General features: G+C 38.8%; 1 protein-coding gene across 2 annotated transcripts in view; it reads left to right on the top strand.

Moving 5' to 3' along the window:
- The first annotated feature begins 7,083 nt into the window (after positions 1 to 7,083).
- Positions 7,084 to 20,362, top strand: part of msraa (methionine sulfoxide reductase Aa) — a 95,321-nt gene continuing 82,042 nt past the window's right edge. The window contains exon 1 of one of the 2 annotated variants that reach the window (XM_088624915.1): positions 7,084 to 7,344. In XM_088624915.1, coding sequence (XP_088481041.1) covers positions 7,209 to 7,344 — 136 coding nt within the window. In that variant the 5' untranslated portion in view covers positions 7,084 to 7,208. The remainder of the gene's footprint in view (positions 7,345 to 20,362) is intronic. The other variant, XM_088624914.1, reaches the window with a different exon arrangement.

Below are 20,362 nucleotides of genomic sequence, written 5' to 3'. Positions count from 1 at the left end.
CACCAACAAGTGGGACACAATTGTAAAGTGGAACGAAATCTATTGGATTTTTGAAACTTTTTTAACTAATAAAAAAATGAAAAGTGGGGCGTGCAAAATTATTCGGCCCCTTTACTTTCAGTGCAGCAAACTCACTCCAGAAGTTCAGCGAGGATCTCTGAATGATCCAATGTTGTCCTAAATGACTGATGGTGATAAATAGAATCCACCTGTGTGTAATCAAGTCTCTGTATAAATGCACCTGCTCTGTGATAGTCTCAAGGTTCTGTTGAAAGCGCAGAGAGCATCATGAAGACCAAGGAACACACCAGGCAGGTCCGTAATACTGTTGTGGAGAAGTTTAAAGCCGGATTTGGATACAAAAAGATTTCCCAAGCTTCAAACATCCCAAGGAGCACTGTGCAAGCGATCATCTTGAAATGGAAGGAGTATCAGACCACTGCAAATCTACCAAGACCTGGCCGTCCCTCTAAACTTTCAGCTCAGACAAGGAGAAGACTGATCAGAGATGCAGCCAAGAGGCCCATGATCACTCTGGATGAACTGCAGAGAACTACAGCTGAGGTGGGAGAGTCTGTCCATAGGACAACAATCAGTCTTACACTGCACAAATCTGGCCTTTATGGAAGAGTGGCAAGAAGAAAGCCATTTCTCAAAGATACCATAAAAAGTCTCGTCTAAAGTTTGCCACAAGCCACCTGGGAGACACCCCAAACATGTGGAAGAAGTTGCTCTGGTCAGATGAAACCAAAATCGAACTTTTTGGCCACAATGCAAAACGATATGTTTGGCGTAAAAGCAACACAGCTCATCACCCTCAACACACCATCCCCACTGTCAAACATGGTGGTGGCAGCATCATGGTTTGGGCCTGCTTTTCTTCAGCAGGGACAGGGAAGATGGTTAAAATTGAGGGGAAGATGGATGCAGCCAAATACAGGACCATTCTGGATGAAAACCTGTTGGAGTCTGCAAAAGACCTGAAACTGGGACGGAGAATTATCTTCCAACAAGACAATGATCCCAAACATACAGCAAAATCTACAAAGGAATGGTTCACAAATAAACGTATCCAGGTGTTTGAATGGCCAAGTCAAAGTCCAGACCTTAATCCAATCGAGAATCTGTGGAAAGAGCTGAAAACTGCTGTTCACAAACGCTCTCCATCCAACCTCACTGTGCTCGAGCTGTTTTGCAAGGAAGAATGGGCAAGAATTTCAGTCTCTCGATGTGCAAAACTGATAGAGACATACCCCAAGCGACTTGCAGCTGTAATCGCAGCAAAAGGTGGCTCTACAAAGTATTAACGCAAGGGGGCCGAATAATTTTGCACGCCCCACTTTTCATTTTTTTATTAGTTAAAAAAGTTTCAAAAATCCAATAGATTTCGTTCCACTTCACAATTGTGTCCCACTTGTTGGTGATTCTTCACATAAAATAAAAAATTTATATCTTTATGTTTGAAGCCTGAAATGTGGCAAAAGGTTGAAAAGTTCAAGGGGCCGAATACTTTCGCAAGGCACTGTAGATGTAAATATAGACATAGATATAAATATAAATGTATTGCACAGGTCCCTGGCATATATTGCACAAAAAACAGTTGTAAACGGGAAAAGAAAAGAAAGAGAACAGATGTAGAGTAAACTCATACCCTAGTATCTGTCATATAAACTGTACCCCAGTATCTATCATACAAACTCTCTACTATCCTTCTTGAATTTTGGAATTTCTTGAGTAACTGCTTTACACAAAGATGTGCTCAGTTCACTCACATAATACTCTTGTGTGTTCAAAGCTGTGTATGGAGCAATACTCTGTTTGAGATCTGCCAGAGGAGATACCTTTAATGAGTTTCCAGTCTGAAGTTGCATCTTCAGACAACCACAAAAGAACTGATTTGTCAAAAAACCCGTGACTTCTAGACAAAACATGAAGGAAAGTGAGTTTTGTTCAGTTATGACAATGGAATAAGGCAAATGAAATATGCTACTGTAGGTGTTTTATGGAGATAGGCACAGGCCATATACAAAACATGTACTCCCCTGCCAAAGAGCATTCTATCACTTGGCTCTAAAATTGACAGAGACTATTGTACTGAAAGCAATGAAACATCTAGAAACATTTAGAACGTGGTGATATTTGTTTCATGAAAGTGATAGAAGACCCTATTAGTTCTTAAGCAATGCTTTTACACTGTAGTATGGTTGTTGAGACTAAAAACTCTGGTTTAAATTGTGCACTTAAGCAGTAAATGGCCTCTTAAAGCAATATCAGATTGCTTTTACACTTTACTTACAATTATCGATTGTCTTATGATTCCAGTAACTGCCAGCCAAATGTGTTGCTGTGTAATTTATACACCAACAGATTAGAAAATATTCTGGTTATTTTACTTATATGCAAATTCTGTAATTTGTTCACGTGGGCAACAGACAAGTCAGATTATAAAAGTGGGTCAATGCAATAACAAATCACCATCCTCAAAAATTAAATTAGGGCCAAATTTTATTAAAGCATTCTGAGTCTATTCCTACCTCAAAGGTGTCCTTTCAGAATTTAAAACAAACAGTATACACTGAAGAAGAGGTCTGAACTACTGTATAGGGTGGGTGATTCAGATGATTAAAGTCATGAAGCAGCTGTACATCTTTAGTCAGCTCTGCTTCCTTCCCTATCTCCTTGTTGGCTTGTCTTGCTTTCATAGACAAACTTGTACAATAATGTCTTATAAAAATAGTATTATGTGTCACTTATTTAATTATTGTGACTCATTTGAATCCCAGAGAGTGGCTACCTTATTGAAATGTATTGGTGTTGAGGACACCTCCAACTGCATGATCTCTTGATTAGTCTCAGGTTCTTGCTGGTGAATCTGTGTCCCATCATCACCAACTTTTGGCTAGTGAAAGTTCCTTGGGCCTTCACTGAAGATTTCAAGGAGCTGATAAAATGATTCCATTTTGTTGCTGTTGATATTGAACAGGATTTCTGTCTTGAAGAGACCTTGAACATGTCCAAATACTGCTGGACGGCTAGCAAAATGTTTCCTTGGGTAGGGCCAAACTCTACTACTGTCTCTTATAAAACAATCCATGTGTCAACCATTATTAAAATCTTATCCTGTGCATTATATTATCCACAATTACATTAGTAGGATGTCTGGACTTTAGACCTTCTTCAAGGAACATATTACTCTCCTTCTACACTTCTGACCATTTTGATACTGTCAAGTACTTAGGCACTCCAACTCTATGCATACCCACACTATTTCTTGATGCATTTTAATTGTCTACTGTCTTTGGCCTTTGAAACCCATACACTCAGTTTTAGTAAGATGATCCATGATCTTAAGATGGCAGTAGGTACCTCAAAATGAGTCAAGCACCATATTGCAGTGGTGAATTGTACTGACTGGTTTGCGCTATGATTTTCCTGAACTAGTATAATAAAGAAAAATGTTTTTCTTGTTTTCTTCATTCATTGCTGTTAAACATGAGCCCAATAATTCTGTTACGCTCATAACTCCAGGATTTAGATGTTTCAAAATAATGCTGTTTTTTTGTGCCATTTACATGTTATTCTTTATCCATCCAATTTGGAGTCACCAATTGTTAAAGGGGAACTGCAGTCCCAATTTCTCAGACCGGTTATTGAATCTTGGTAACAAAACAAATTGACTACAACGATCAGTTCTTTCCGGACCCTATGCAGACGACACAAATCGTGAGGAAACACTAGGAAAAAGTCATGCAGGAATACGGGGATGAAAACAGGGGGGCGTATCCAAAGTCTGCTGGTGCACGGGGGAGGTGTGGCCGAGGCAAACAATCCAAAAACACAAGAATAAGTCCATAGCCAGCTGATCCATTCAATAAGGAATTAAAACATGAACCGAGTCGGAACCGGTGGACAGTGAACGGGACCAGGCACTTCCAGGTCCCGAACTCGCACGATACGGAAATCAGATGCAGAGCCCGGATGAATGTCAGCGCCTGGCTTTTAAGGTGGGCTGGGAACAGGGGTCAGGTGCACATAATCAAGTCTGAAGTGAAAGGGCTGGAGCACCCTTAAGGAGGAGGGACTATAATCGTGACATTGACGGTATAGACACATTTGACAAATTTCACATTAAGCACAAAATTGTTAACTTTGTAAAAGTACTCTAAGCTGCCACATTGACGCAAATCCCTGGTGTCTCCACGGGTGAAAGCGAGAGTTTCCAGGAACTGCGACGTGATGTTCGCTAGTCACTGTAATGACTAATGTCATCTAATTGCTCGTGATGTATGAGCAAGTAAGTACAGGTGGTGCAGCAGACATTTAACTGCAGAAATGTTCCAATGTGATCTGCATGCAGAGTTAACAGGTAAGTGGTATTTGTTGGCTAAACTGTCACACAATCGAGAGCAATATTTCTATTGGATTAAAAGAGATGCATTCACAAGCCCGCTGGCAATGATTCTTTTGTTTGTACAGAAGGAATGTTGACTTACAGACATACACTTCAGATATGCCCAACTGCGAATATTAACAGTCTCTTACCTAAAATGGAAATGGCCAATTATTCTGTTTTAACATTGTATACCCACCGATTTAGGAATAGCTAATTGTATACCGTTCTGCATCATGGCTTAAAACCTGTACCACTTTCAAAAGAATTAGACACAATCCTAGTATGAAACATCCGCTTGCATAGTCTTTCATCATTGGACATGTTGTGGGCTCCACTATGTCTGACAAGATAGCTAGAGCTGACAGATGGAGTGATGCCTCTTGAATTCACTGCAAGCCTACTGTATGTGAACAAGTAATTGAAGTTGCTATTGGAGGAAACAAGTTTTAACACTTTGCAAGTTCCATAGTGCCTTACAAAATGGTTAGCACCATCTGTGTCACTACAGACCAGTAATAGGTGAGGTCAGTTTAGTAGGCACTGGTTATTGTTACATGGATTTGATTAGCAAGACTTTAGTATAATTATTGGCAGTATATAATTAGACATGCGGTTGGGAAAGAGACTGTAATCAATGCAACTGAACAAAAACCCTGATACAATTACATGTTTCAACCAAAAGGACGACTGGATGTCACTGTCTACTTCTAACTGCACTCTTTAAACATTTGCTTACCAACACCTGACAATTAAAATGGAAATAAATGCATTTCCTTAGATATCTTCAATTATGTGCTTGAAAATCCAGTTTTGAAAACCCTTTTAGAGATATGCAGTAATGTTAATCATTAGTGGTTCAGTTAAGGTTAAACAAGATAGCTTGGTTTGATTCTGTAAATTGTTCTTTTAGAATAGTAACTTGAAGACACACCCCTAAAGGCAGAGGAGGTCAGTGCCTTTCCATAAGTATTGCCCTCTGCATTTTCTTCCGCTGGTATTTATGCATTAATATTATTTGAGCAATGAAGTAAGTGATGTCAGGCGATACAGTGAAGTAGCCCTGTGCTTTTATGTTGTCCATTACCATGATGTTTGTGCAACTGCGTAGACCGTGTTAAGTACAGATTCAATGATAGGGAAAGGCAGAGCACATTTCTGCCTCTATTCTTTTCTTCACATTTAGGGATTGAGTGACTGAATTGTGCCGTGCTTCACAATCGGTATCGACATGACTCTACTATACCTCAACCAGATATCAGTATGTGTTATAGTACTCCACCTGTGCTACAAGCAAACACCTTTGCTAGTTGACCTCTGGAGAATCTCTGCTTCCTCAGTTTAAACCAGAATAAAAGAAAGTAGTTACACTTTGGATGTTTGAATTGTTCTTTGAATTGTCCGTACCGCCACTAATCAACTCTCAAACATCATAGCTCTTCGAAGAAGATGGCAATGGCATAGTGCTACAATATCTGACTGTGCTACACATCTTGTACGCAATTTCTGACAATGTGCAGTAGAGGGTTCTTAGATACCTGCTAGGGTCAATCTAGGAGATATTATGTTTGCAAGGCAACACATTCCAACTCCATCTTAGATTAAATAAAGAACCCACAGTTTAATGGAATTGTTCAGTCTCAAGACTTCCATCCATCCTTTTTCTAACCACTTTATCCAATACAGGGATGCAGTGAGCTAGTGCCTATCCTGGCAAGCAAAGGGCACAAGGCAGGATACACCCTGGACATCCATTGCAGGGCACAGACACAAACACAAACATGCACACACTCACAGGCGAGTTTTCCTAGATGCCAATTAACCTACCAGTATATCTCTGGACTGTGGGAGGAAACCCATGTGAACATGGGGAGAACATACAAACTCCAAACTCCATGCAGATAACAACACAGATCTGGAATTGAACCCAGTGCCCAAGTGCTGCAAGGCAGCAATGCTGATGGCTATAGTGCTCTAAAGACGTCCATTATTACATAATCATTACCTCAGTCAGCAGTTTTATGTTTGTTGCATTTCATCAGCATGCTTCAATCCTTATTGTATTAAGGCATTCAGATCAATGATATAATGTTGCAGACAGTACATAACAACACCTTACCTTTAAATAAGTTTAAATTTGAGCACTAGTTCACCTGTTTTGGAAATGTCCTGGTGCAATGTTGTTTTATTTTAATGTCTTCACATTTATTAATTTATAGATTATGTCATTTTTTACAACTTTGTGCATTTAAACTAATAAAACTCTTTGAGAAGTTTGAAATTAATACTTCTTACACACTATTCCTTCTGAAGTGTGTATAAACGCACACTTGTTTCAGCTAGTGCAGTAATGAACAACTACTAAGATTCAATGCTGTTTTAAACTTTAACTTTGAAAAACTACTAAATAACAAGATGTGTTGATTTTTCTTCTGGGTTTTACGTTTACAAATGGACACCGAGTAACAACAGCAATCAATGAAAAATCTAAAACAAAACATGAAACTGTGTTACAAATAGAAATAAAACCAATATTATAATCGGGGGAGGGTAATACATGAATTAACCTTAATTCATGTATTAAAAATGTTGTGAAGCCCAAGTAAACGAAAGTATTGTATAGCAAAATCCAGCGTCATATTATATAAATATTCAGTGGTACTGTATTAGTCCTCCACGTTAACACTCGAGATGTAGTACTGCCTTGCTATACATTAAGTAACACTCGAGCCATAGATGTTGATCGTGGCTGAATTACGTAACTTGGTTACACAAGTTCAATGTGAACGCGCTATTTACTGCTCTCTCTCTGGACTCCATGCCAGCACTAACTCGTCTGCTTATAAATTGGCGTCACTTTGCCTACAGTAGAATGGGAGACATGTCTTCCAAAATACAATTACCAACTGCAGAGGCAGCACTTCCTGGCAGAAGTGAAAAAGTACAAGTTTCAGGTAGGAAATTTTTTTTTTTCCAAAAGCTAAAGCTATCGTTGTGAAACATTAAGTAATGGGTTCAAACAAAACGCCGACACCTGGTATAAATTATGTTGCAGGACGCAACGATCGTAGTATCTATAGCCTGTCCCGTAGTACTTAAGAGTAAAATCCTGCGTAATTCATTGAAAATGAAAGCAGTCGTGAAACGTCCACCCTGAGCTTTTGTTTATCCCTAAACTCGCATGCTCAAAGGGCATGCTCAGAAAGACTGCCTCCCAGCACACCACTCTGTACCAACTGTATATCCGCTCTCATTCGCTGTTATGAAATGCAGTACCGTTTTGTTTCAATAATAATAATAATAAAGCTAACGAGGGATAAGTTTCTATCTGTTGATGACTCCAACTTCTGATTGACGTCTTATCTAAAGCTCGACACTTCTGTAACAAAAGTGTATTAAAAATAAACCCAGGAGGTATGATCAAGTTGCTAAATGAATTGTGGGATAATGTATCTTTTTCTGAAATTCATCTGGTTGAAGATGTTTATTAATTCATAATTCATGAACGGACAAATGTGGTTCACGGTGCACAGCCCTAATGAAACTCGAAACTCGCAGTTGTTCACAGGACACATTCCGTTGCCTGTTTTGGGGGCTTGCTTGTGTGCGTGTGTTTATAGCAGCATTCTCTTATTTTCTTCAGTGTACAATATGTACTGTATCCAAAACCAAACTAACCTAAACCCAATTAACAGAAAATGCTGTTAAGATGAGATGTTGACTCCGTTTGACATCTTTAACAATTCTGCAAGTGCAATGAGTGAAGAGCAGGTAAAGAACACGAGCACCAAGACAGTCATATTAGCATTTTAAATCAGTTCGAAAATGATTTCCATTATATTAAAAAAAAGCTCACTCGAATTTTAACTTTCATCACCCGACACATTATGCAGGGAACCGTATGAAACGTTATAAGCTTGATGCAAAATCTTAGTTGCCATTCATTGCTTCGTAGATCGTTTGCAGTATTTTATATTACAGTTACTCGGATATTGCTACATACTGTACATTCTGGATGGATATAATGAGTCACACCTTGCCAGTGCCTGCTCGCTGTTTTTCAACAGTACCAGTCCAGGAACAGTGCCTGAATGTTTCAAAGTATATGTGATAGGTAGGGAGGCATGACATTCAGTACAAATGGGGTGAAGATCATTCTGCATCTGTAATATCAATAGGCCATTCTGTGACTCGCTTATCCACAGTTTGCAAATGGCTTTTACCAGTCATAGCAATCACCCGCAATACATTCTGGACCCACGTGTTAGTCATTAAGGGTCAAGTTGGACTTTGTGTTTTGCATTTTGCACTTACACGGTCACTGTTTTTCTAGGCTTGAAGTTAAGACACAAGCTGTTAAGCAAAATGAAATAGACCCATCATGCTGTTATTTACCTCAAACAGTAAATAGCAATGCAGCGGCGGAGTCTGGCAAGGACCATTTCATGAAGTCACGCATGCAGGGTCATTGTGCCTTCAGGCTGCAATTTTGATGATTATTTCTAAGTGTCTGCATGAACAGTAGCTTGTCTGCGGAAGACTTGGGAGTGCAGAGATGCTGCAATGAATAAATCAAGCAGTTAAAAAGATCTCTTTGCAGTGTTGTTTCGTTTGGAAAGGGTTAGGTAGCCTACAAGCCATCCAGGTTTCTTACTACTTAGCCTACAAGCAAATATTATGAAGCTGGCCGCTGTAGTTTGCCTGGATCAAACATTTACCTGTTCTGACTCTGCATATATACACTCAAATATTTTTGTTATATGGTACATTTCATACCAAATGTAACTGTAAAATGAATCCATTTGTGTAGGATGTACACTTTATTGACCTTTCAGCATGCTCGCAGGGTACTGCATTCTCCCCGTGGAAAGACATCACAGATCAATCGTATCAAATATACTGTATTGAGTAGTATTTTCACTTAGTGGGCTAGCTGGCGTGGAAGTGATATTCCTCAAGTGAGGGGAGAAATTTTACCATAAACAAGGCGATTGAAAAATGGTGAATCGTACTTGGGAGAAAAAAAAAGCCTTCAATAACATAAGCTGTTTGGCTTTCAAATAAAATCACTTAAGCAAGCAGCCGCACCAAATATTCCAGTATGTCACATTATTGTCACACTCTGTTTTCAAGGTCTTCAAGTGAATAGATGTTATTATTTTAAGATGAATTGCTGTAATGTATAAACAGGACAGCACACAGCATTTCTGTTTGATTACTTTTACCGCGATTTCTGTTTAATTGCTTGTCATGAGGTGACCTCTGGGAACTAATGGATGAATTGACAAATTCCTATGCTTATCAGTCAGAAGTCATGTTCTCTTCTCCACAAACACCAACCGAGACTGTGACCAATGCTTGAGGCTGGGCAGTATTTAACAGTAATATAAAACTTTGGTTTTAGGTCCAGTTATTTGTTTGTTCTAGCCACCCAATTTGGAATAGGCAATTGTGTATTGTGTAATTTTCATATCTCGACTCTCTGCTACCCCTCAAGGGCACAAGTGGGAGAAATTAGGAAGTGTAGGGAGACTCCGTCTGTTTGCTCACCTTCAAATCATTTGTCTTTTCAAGTGTCAGAGGCACCACCGCCAGGTGTGCAGGTGGTTCAGCGCCATTTGAAGTAGTGTCTTGTCCAGACAGCACCAGTGAGGCTGTCTGGTACTGCCTGGAGAATCCCAGTCTTGGCTAGTGTCTCCAGGCTCGAGACCGTGATCATAGAGCTCGTAGTGCACTCTGTAGCAAACATTTGCTGGCTGAGCTAATCAAGAGGCCCCAGTTATGCCGAAACTTGTATTTGGTAATTCCAGCAATGTTAATGTGTCATTCCAAAATGGATTTATGCTGTACAATGTGAATATTTTAAAGTATGAAATCATTCTTCCTTAAAGCCTAGGATTGAAGATTGTGAAGTATTCTAGTAGCATAGAGCACTGAATGAGAGTCTGAGATTTTTCTGTGGCCTGCAGAATTAGTTTTTAGTCAGTGCTAAATATCCCTTTTGCCTTTAAAAACTCTCCATCTGTGACTCGCACAATTGGTACAGTATGTTTGCTTAGAATATTTGTTGCTACAAATTAGGGTATTTCATAAAATTTAGAATTATGTAAAACTGAACATTGGCTACACCAGTCTTTTTTCCACTCACAACTTTTGAGTCATAACTGTTATAAACATTTACTGTTTTATTGAAACCATTTCAATATAATTTTGTAAGAATATAGCTTTATAACTGTAATTGTGTAACCAAATACTAGCTGTTATTATTAGTTTAAATGTATCTCTGAACAATTTATACATTTATCATTTAGTAGGACCCTGCAAATAGATTTTAAATAGAGGGAAATGTGTGTCTAAAACTAGTTCATGCACAATTTCAAATATTATAAGTGCTCAATTTAAAAATGCAATTTCACACAATGCACTTGCTTTAAAGATTAATACTGTTTCCTTTGTGCTTTGTTAGAGAATTAGACAGAAAACAATTGTAAATAGGCCACATTCTACACTCTTAACTCCAGCACGAAACACAACTAGCCAGGAAAATGATAGTTAGAATCTCAGCAGTGATGTGCAAACGTACCAGATACAATCAACGACTGAAAAAAGAATGTGGCGCCCTGTCTGCTTCCTCTTTGAACAGCAGCTCTATGTCTTAAGAAATATCGATCAGTACCTTCAGCGGTTGGGTCTTTGTTGCAACAACGGGTATAATGAAAGAGAAATAAATGGCTTACATTGAATCCCCGAGAGGTGTGAGGCAACCGGGAAGGCCCCAGCAGTGCAGAAAGCTCAGACAAGCTGGGTAAGCTTTCAAAAGCTAAATCTGTTTCCAAGGTGGTACACATCAAAGGAAGAAAAAAAAGGGCTTGGTGCTATATCAGGTGGGCACACTGCGTTTCTTTCCGCTGAGCCTTTTTATGCAGAGATGTTAGTGCATGTGTGTGTTTTTCTTTCTCCACTTTCTCCTCTCCCTGTTCTGCTGAGAGAGTAGGCTCCCTAGAGCTGTTTTGGGCTGCTTAAGATGCGCCTCACATCACACCTCTGTGTAATGGTATGAGACACAGGCGTGCGGAGATACACCCCGCAGGACTGCAGCAGTCTGATTACTGTCACTAGCCTCCACAGGCTTCCCCTTGGCAACAGAACAGCGCTGGGGGGCTTGGACGTTGCCAGGAAACAGTTTGAAACCAAGACTAGGAGAGGTACTTGGTGGGCGGCTCTCTTGTTTCAAGACATTCATAAGGACTAAATTGGAACCCGTAGATTATGAGGGGTGACAACAAAAAGATTCAAAGTCAATATAAAGAGAATTGCTCTGGAGTTGCGTTTTTTTTTTCTCAAGAAATCTAAAAACGAGCTTCCCTCTACCATACTGAGCAGTAATTGTGGCACTCTAAAGGGACAGCTGTCCTGTGAGTGCCGACTACCATAAAGAAATATTGCACTAAATATACAAACCGGATTTAAGCACTTATAAAACAACTGCTTTATTCAGCTTCTTATATTTGTGTACAGGAGTCTTATTAGTTATAGAGAACGAAAGCTGATGCTACAAATTGTGTGCCCTGTATATCAGCCTTTTTGTAGATACTGTATGCATCAGTGTAAGTAATTTTTCAGTGTTATATTTTCTCTGTCTTTTATTGAGGCTTTTTAATGGAGGTTAAGGCTAAATTGCTAATTTTGTTCCTATAAACTCTGAAATAGGACTACAAGCCCCTCTCAGGCACTAAGGAGAACATCGCTGTTTAAAATATTTATAGTGTGTTCCTGCTAGTTTTACACTCTCCCATTACTATTCTATTTCTGTCCTTAAAGGGATAGAAATATGATGGTGACTGATGATAATAATGATCTTATTATTTATAACCTTTACAGTCTGCTCTACCGTATTTAACCAGATAACTCAGTTGAATACAATTTCTCATTTACAGTGATGACTTGGCCAAGAGGCTTACACCAGTTTTGAACCAAAGCAATGTAAGAAAGAAAATAACAAGCAATTAATTGCACATACAGTAAGATATGGCAGTGTTAGTATGTACAGGGGTCAGGAAGGTAAAATATAACCATACAGCTGAAAATGTTCTCAGATATGAAGGTGGGCAGTTTTAGCTTACTGGGCAGTTTGTTCTAGTCATTGACAGTGGCAAGTTGAAATGACTTGCACTCAGAGTCAGTGACTGTTCTTGGGAGGTTCAGTTTTTAAACAATAATCCATCTAAAATTATAGCACGGTGCAGAGAAATAAATTAGATTATTAAGATCAGTGTTTTCCCAGTTAAAGATCTGGAAATTAGTTTAAACCATTAAATTTAACATTTCTAAAGGTTCTGAAACTATTTTGTTGAAGCCGGTACTATTGCCTCTTTCGAAAATTGGTTGGATGACATCCTTGGATCATTCTTCTGCTAAAAACTAAATAAGCTAGATGGTCCAAATGGCTGCCTTTCATTTGAAGATTTTCTATGCTCTCATGCTCAGTGGAGCATTCATTTATACACAGAGAGGACCAATAAATCAAAGAATAAAGATCACACTAATGTGTATGATTGCAGACACCAGTGATAAATCTTACAGCAGAATGGTACAGGTTAAGACAAAAAAACAGATCTAGAGGTCATTCTGTAAACTACATTGCTATTCTCAAAATGGAGAGTATGGGCATTAAAGCTAACATGCAAATGAAATGCAATGAAGAAGACTAGATTTTAGCTTGTAATTTATTTGTATTTTAGATTTGAAAATATAGCTATGGCCCAGTTCATTATCATACCCCTACAACAGTACTTTGACTTTCCCTGAATTGCATGGCAGTACAACCTGCTGGATAGACACTGGACGAAGTGGACATAATTAACACCCACTCTAATGAAAAGACACAAAGTTAATTTCATTGTCCTTCAAAAGATGACATAGTTCCTCAACTTAATATCTTGTAGCATTTTTAATTTCAAGCAATATGAAATTTCTTGCTGCTGAGTTACTGTAAGTTCACAGGCCTGTGAAATTCCCCAGATGTGCCTTTGAAGTAGAAATTTCTGAACATTCCCTATTGTACATTTTTTATTTTCTGAGTCTGTTTCATGTTTTAGAGTTTTGATTCTCTTTAAACTGTTTGATTTTTATAAGTTACCCCTTGTGTATGCTTAGTCCCAAATTGTATAGACCCTTTTTGACTTGAACTCTTTTATTATACACGTACTGGGAGAGGTTACAATAACTCCTACATATTCCTAAATAATGCATCTACCACCTTGATGACTTGAAATTGATATATCTATCACAAATGTATAAGTGGCAATGAGTTGTTTATTATGTGGATTGAAAATAAGGCTAATTAACAGATTTCATAATCTTGTGGTGTTTACCAGTTTGAAAACAAGTGAAATTGTAGTGCCATTAGGATCTACAAACTTCCCCAATCTGAATTGCACTTGAAAGGATGATTTATCAATAAAATATTTATGTGACATTTAGAAACTCAGGTCTTTTTTATAGTATTATGTTACGATTATTTATATTTCTGTAAAAATGGTAACTGGAGACTTTCAGAGATAGTGTTGTGCTAAAAACCACAGTACTCTTGCAATAAGCTTTTGTAAATATTGTTTTGTGTTCAATTGTATTTTAGCTTTCTTTAGTGATTTAATTGGTCGCACTCCTCCATTTCCATCCCCACCACCTCCTTTTTTTCCTTTCCTGATTTTCATTAGCTTGTTCAGTTTAGTCTCTTACTGCCCACTTGTTCTGTCATAGGAGAGCTAAGAAAAATGAACACACATCCTCCTTGACAAGTCCACTGCCTAGCCTTCCTCACATTAAGATCCTACAATGCTAACATCAAGAGTTCCAGTAAACGCAAAAGGACAGGCCAGTCCCATTGGCTGCCAGCCAGTAACTGGAGCAGCCCACAGTGTGTTCCGGTCAGTCCCAAGCAGTCTTGTGTTGCTTTGGTCAGAGTCTGCAAATAGCTGTAATTACAGTCACTATCGGGTATTTCTGCTATGGTGCCTGACTTGGGACTTTAACCGAAAGAAAGAGATTATTACAGTGACCAAATCAGTAACAATTGTACTGAAAACAGATTGGCAGTTTGCTCCTCTTTTTGATATGTTTTCCCAAAGTTTAGCTTCCTAAAGTGTGGAAAGACAATCGTATGAGGATGATGTACAAGCTGTCAGTGGTTGGTAAGAAGTATGTACCGTAAACATTATTTTACTTTTCTTTTGCCGTTTTACCATCACAATCCCAGTGCCCCCTCTGAATCTGATGCAGTATTCCTAGATTTGAATAGTCTGGAGATTTCACCTAACATTCCTGATGAACTTCTCCACTCAGCAGTTTCTTTTTGAGACGTCACTGCATTGTAGTTGATTCCTTGATATTTTTAACCAGCTTTCAGGTTATAGCTACCTCTGTAGTCAGGCACTGTCTGAATATTGAGTGAGCTTCCATTTTCGTCACCACCTACAGAACCATTTGTCTCGCAGTGTTCCATTTCCTGCTCTTCTTCTCTCTGTACCACAGCTGCAATGTTAAATGCTACTGTCCTGAGTGCCAGTCGCAGTGTGTCTCTTTTACTGAAATTCATCTTGGATACAGCATTTTTTTGAAGGCTTTCAGTATACAAGGTATCGAAAGAAATGCCAGGTAACTAAGGGAATTGTTGTTTATACTCTTTTCAGGTTATGTGGCATTCAGTAGCGATCAAGTGACATCTTGGGTAATAATGAATATCCTGTTTTTTTTTTAAAATAGGTGTTACACCATTTTTTTTAACCTTTTCATGCCCAATAATATGAAAGAAAACTTTATTCCATTCCAAGCATTACACTTTCTGAGAGAGCTCAGGTGTTAGTGGCTTTTTCTCATTTAAATCTTGTCATGATCAAACAATCATGAAAGCTGCCTGTTCTTTTGTGCTTAATGAGCTGTGCTATTATTATGTTAAATTCTGGTACATACAAGCACTCATCCCCTACCACATATTAATAATAAACACTTATTCCTTCAACCAGTTAATAGACAGGAGGAGAAAACCAGTTCTCTTAGTTGAAATGTATTCATACTGTATGCAACAGAAAATTGGTTTTAGCATGCATTAGGGTACTAGATGCTAAAACATCCCCTTTAATGTCCCTTTGGCCAAAGGAGATCTTTGGGATAAGGTAACATATGCCTTTAAGAGGAATTTCCAACCAATCAACTGCCTTTTCTTTTCCAATAGAAAGAATTATGCATCTGCCACACTTAGCTGAATCCCATAAGGCTATGTTATGGAGAGGGTGGGTACACTTGTGTGAGAGTGGGGGTGCTGTGGGTAGTGGGCACTGACATGTCTCTGAACCACAGAAGGTGGCGTGTTTGGCATGTAGTGAGTGGATTTCCTGGCACTGAATAGGAAAACAGGACTTGCAGGACTTACAAAACTGTTCACTTCAAAGACATATAGGAGACAATTAGTAAGTGAGTGAATGATAGGTTTAGAAACCCCTGTACATTTGGTAGGGGTGGGAAGAGGAGGTGAGGGGGAGCTGGAGAGTGTGCCATTGTTAACTGTATATATGTGTGTGTAGCCAGGAAAATGGAGCAACAAAGGTACATTTGTAGTGCCAGGGAGCGCTGGTGATCATACGAGAGGCTATTTATTTATCGGCTCATTTTGGGGACATGGACACAGACAGGCTGGCACAGGCTGGAGCTCCGCCAATGCTGCTTGGGAAGGTTGCCATGCTGTGAGAGAGAGAGCAGGGAGGGAGAGAGGAAAAGGGAAAAAAAGGCAGGCAAGACTTGGCACGGTTCTATCGCAGCTCCTTTTGTCTAGTTGCTCGGCTTTGCGCTAAGGAAATCAAAATACCAAGGGTGTAGGATCTCGGCTTCAAGGCTAAATAGACAAAAACAAGAAAACAACTTCGAAATTTTTTTAGGGAGGAGTGGGCGGGGGGCGCGATCATTTTAACAAAGAGATGCGGTGTAATGCAAATGATAGGAGCACACCTAGATCTTTTAGACTGAAACAAGTTATTTCATCTGAGAGATGACAAAATGTGTGTGTGTTTAATTAGCAAGAAGGATCCTCTGTTTGTATTTATAGTACAGAAGGAGATGACTTCAAAGTAGGTCAGGCTGCTCCAGACCAAGGACCGCCAGCACCATTGCAGCCAAACAGATGAAAGAAAAGTTTGTGGTGTGCATTTTTTTGAAGCTCTGGGTTCACGTGCTTTGTAGTTGGATGGCCGCACATTTCTTGCTTGTTCTGAAACTGGCTGGTTATTATGGTTGATCTCTACACCCTGATGACCAGTTCGGAGGGAGTGACCAACAGTTTGAACTCCAAGGAGAAGTTGGGCGACTTCACTGGCAACTTCAGTCCCCACAGCAGAGTGTACTTCCATGATTGAGACTTGGCTCTGGTCAAATTAAAAAAACAAAACCCGAAAAACGTTTCGTTTAAACTGGACTCCATGGTTCCTTGGCTTTTGCTGGGATTCCAGAATGACCTTTGGTTTGTCGGCAAGAAGACAATTTGCAATGTTCCTAAGGAAGGAAAGTACTTGTACAATTCGCAGTCCTATTGAAGTACAGCTGGTTCCAGCTGCATTCCGAGTTGGAAAGATGGTCTCTGTTTTGTGGTGGAGTTTGGAATAGATTCTTTTGATGCTGCTTCTAATGCTGGAAAAATCCTGTTAAGCTTGGGCAGGCCTGGATGTTTATCTATGTGTATGCAAATAGCATTTCTGCATTTTTAAAAAAATGAAAAAGAGCAGTTCCAGTCTTCATTAACATTGACCAGGACGTCGGTGTTTTGCAGCTTTCTGGGCAGTTCCAGTTAAGTAGTACTACTTAATAGAAAGATCTCAGCCTCACTTGGGACAGAAAGGTAACCAACACTGTATCCCTCATTGGTGTATCATGCCACCTCCTATCTCGCTGCGCCTGGGACATGTCTTCTTTGTGCACTGATTGTATTTCACTGGTATGTATAAATCCACTGTTGTTCCCTCTTGAGTAAATGCAGTAAACTGGGGCAAGTGAGAATACAGACAGCTCTTTTGCTAAATCCAGTCAACCTACTGAGTGTGTGGGCATCTCTATGTGTGTGAGGCTAAACTCCTATTTGCCACGCATCCTGCATGTACAGTACCAGCTGAATTTCACCACTCTGATGTTTCAGGCTGCTTGCTGAAACATCATGCTTATGAGGAAGCCTACTGGGAAGATGGCTTTTTTTGTCTGAATTCTCAGCAGGCAGTGGAATTACTGTATTTTGAAATGCTGTTTCTTTAAAACATATCTTCATATTGTAATACTTTTTTTTTCTTACCTGGCTAAGAACCTTGTTTGGCTCTTGTCCCCTCAGTGGGCATTTCTGCTCATTACCCTTTTGAGTGTATTAGTCACTCATCTCCTTTCCTGCACGAGCATCAGATTCCATTACTGTGCCTGCTTTTACCTTAAAGCATGAACTGTTATAGTCATCTGAGGCCAGTTTTTGATCTTAACCATAATATTCCAGCTCCTGAATTGGTTGCCCTCTACAATGCACATTTCATTTCATTTAGTTCATTTTGTTGCTGCTGTTTATAAACAGGTATGGATGGTACTTTCAAGCGGTAGAATCACTGACATGTTTTTGTTTTCCAAATGAGGCAGGTATCCATATTTTTACACAGAAATGATTAAACATACTGTATTGATGCTTTACCATTTTATCATAAAAATAATCTTGCATATGCATTCAGTTAGAGTTTTTGGAGTAGGCATATTGAGATGTAATTTAATTTTTTGTATTTCAGTTCCAAAATTTTTAGCAGTTTATTTTTTAAGCATAGTGTTGGAAAAGCTCACAAGTCTCTTTGAATAATTTGCTGTTTTGTCAGATTGTATGAGACAGTTACTGCAGAATTTAGCAAATATATACGGTAATATGCACAGGCTAATCCCTATTTACACTAATTACATTTGTACCTCTGTTGATGGAGTTTTGGATTCAAAAAAATGTTTCATTGAAAGTATGCACTAAAAAGCTTGTACCTACTCCCTTGTGTGGGCTTTGACCAGGAGGCGCTATGGGCACCTTTATTCATGTTTATTAATGTCCAGATATAGTTTTGGATTTGGGTTTCTGCTTCTTTTTTCCAGGGTTTTGAACAGGGCCTTTTCTTGCTCTTGGATCTAATTCAGAACTTAGCTTGTCATATGAAAAGATGTTTGTGCTGAGCTGGGAGCCTCTGCTGTCCCTCCACTAGCATCGTTGGATCCTACTGTACCTCCTTGATATAATTTCTATGGTGTTTTCCTGTGCCCGGGTCCATGGTGCTGGGTTAGGGAATGGTGGAGGCTTAGTGGGTCACAGCTGATATGGTGAGATCTGTACTTCACAGTGCCACTTTTGGATCTGTATAGTTCAGCTTTGGGGTCTTTTGGGAAGTGTCTTGGAGAGGGTACCACTGATAGTGGGGGACGTGGAGGAATATTGTTGTTAATTGGTTTTATTCCCTTTTTTAATATTAAATAAAACAACTAAAACTGGTCCACAAAAAAGTTAGGCTAGTAGAATCAGGGACCCAGGAGTTGCATTGACCAGGCTGAGGATCAGGGTCTCTCAGTGTTTTTCCCTTTATGTCCCAAATCCTCACTATTAAAGCAGCGTAATTCAATTCAATTCAACTTCTCCTGGAAGATGGGTTTCTGGTGTCTAAGTTTCAGCTACAGTAACACCCAGTTCGAAGTTCAGGTCCAGGTGGCCCACATTAGAAATAAGCAGTACTTTCAAGTCCAAGACAATTTGATCAGAAATCCATCCCTACTCCATGGTTTACTACATTTAGTTAATACTGACATTTTGTGAAGGAACGATAGTGTTAATAAGATATAAATGTAAGATTATTAGTAAGGAGGACTTCATTTATACTGTAACTCCTTAACAGTATTATAAAGAAATAAAAAAAAAGCTTTAGAGAGAAAATCCAAAACCCATGTATTATGTTTCTCTTCTTCCTCTTTGAGAAATGCTAATGAGAAATTAAACAACCTGTTTAAGATTTATTTCTTTCCTGAAGTCATTTCTTTCTGTACCAAAATGAGCACTGTCTGCAATAGTTATTGATTTGGATTTCTAAAAAATGGTTTCCATTTTTTAAGCAAAACAGTAAGCACTTGCAGACCATTTGCATAGGAGCATTTATGCTGCTGAACTGTATATAAAATGATATTAGTTTTCTTAAATAACAGCAAACAACACCATTGTGACCCATAAAGCAATAATAATTATAAACTAGTTGTTTCTGTGTAGAAAAAGCTGCTTATTTTGCCTTTCCCTCCCCAAATCCTACGTCTAAAAATAACTTGTAATTTCCAAGGCCAAATAGGATGTTTCTTTTTAATACAAGTAGCCCAAAATGTTAATTAACAAAGATTGCTGGCTTCTGAAATATGTTGAGAATTACTTGTTTCAGTCCAAGAAATATGAAAAATGAACAACTTTTCTGTTAAATCCTAGTAATAAAGAATTTATAATCAGGTCCGGAATGTAGTTTGTTAATACTTAGCAAGTTTGCACATGGGTTTTTAGTCTTCTTAAAACATGTTATCCTCTGTTGTGCTGAGACCAGTTTTAAGTTAACAGGAAAAGTAATGATGCACCAAATTGCCAAATGGAAAGGCAGTCAGATTAATGAGTGAGTTTCATTTATCACAGAAAGCTTCTGAAAACTCTTTTAAACCCCACATAAATACATACAATCAAAATGTTTTTGATAATCTTGATATATTAAAGACTAAATTAATATGTAGCTCTACTGCAACATTAACATTTCAGTATGAGCACTGAGAATGTCTTTTAAACAACGAATAATGTAATCCTCAGTGATTTTATTTTATGCACTTGGATAAATACATTACTACATTGTTGCATTCACCAATTTGAAATGGAAGCCTAAGCAGAGGCTAAAAGTGACTTCTGTC

The sequence above is a fragment of the Lepisosteus platostomus genome, chromosome 3, assembly GCF_059453375.1.
Source record: "Lepisosteus platostomus isolate fLepPlt1 chromosome 3, fLepPlt1.hap1, whole genome shotgun sequence".
NCBI classification, from domain to species: domain Eukaryota; kingdom Metazoa; phylum Chordata; class Actinopteri; order Semionotiformes; family Lepisosteidae; genus Lepisosteus; species Lepisosteus platostomus.
Note: the sequence above shows the minus strand (reverse complement) of the source record. Positions and strands in the feature narration are given on the sequence as shown.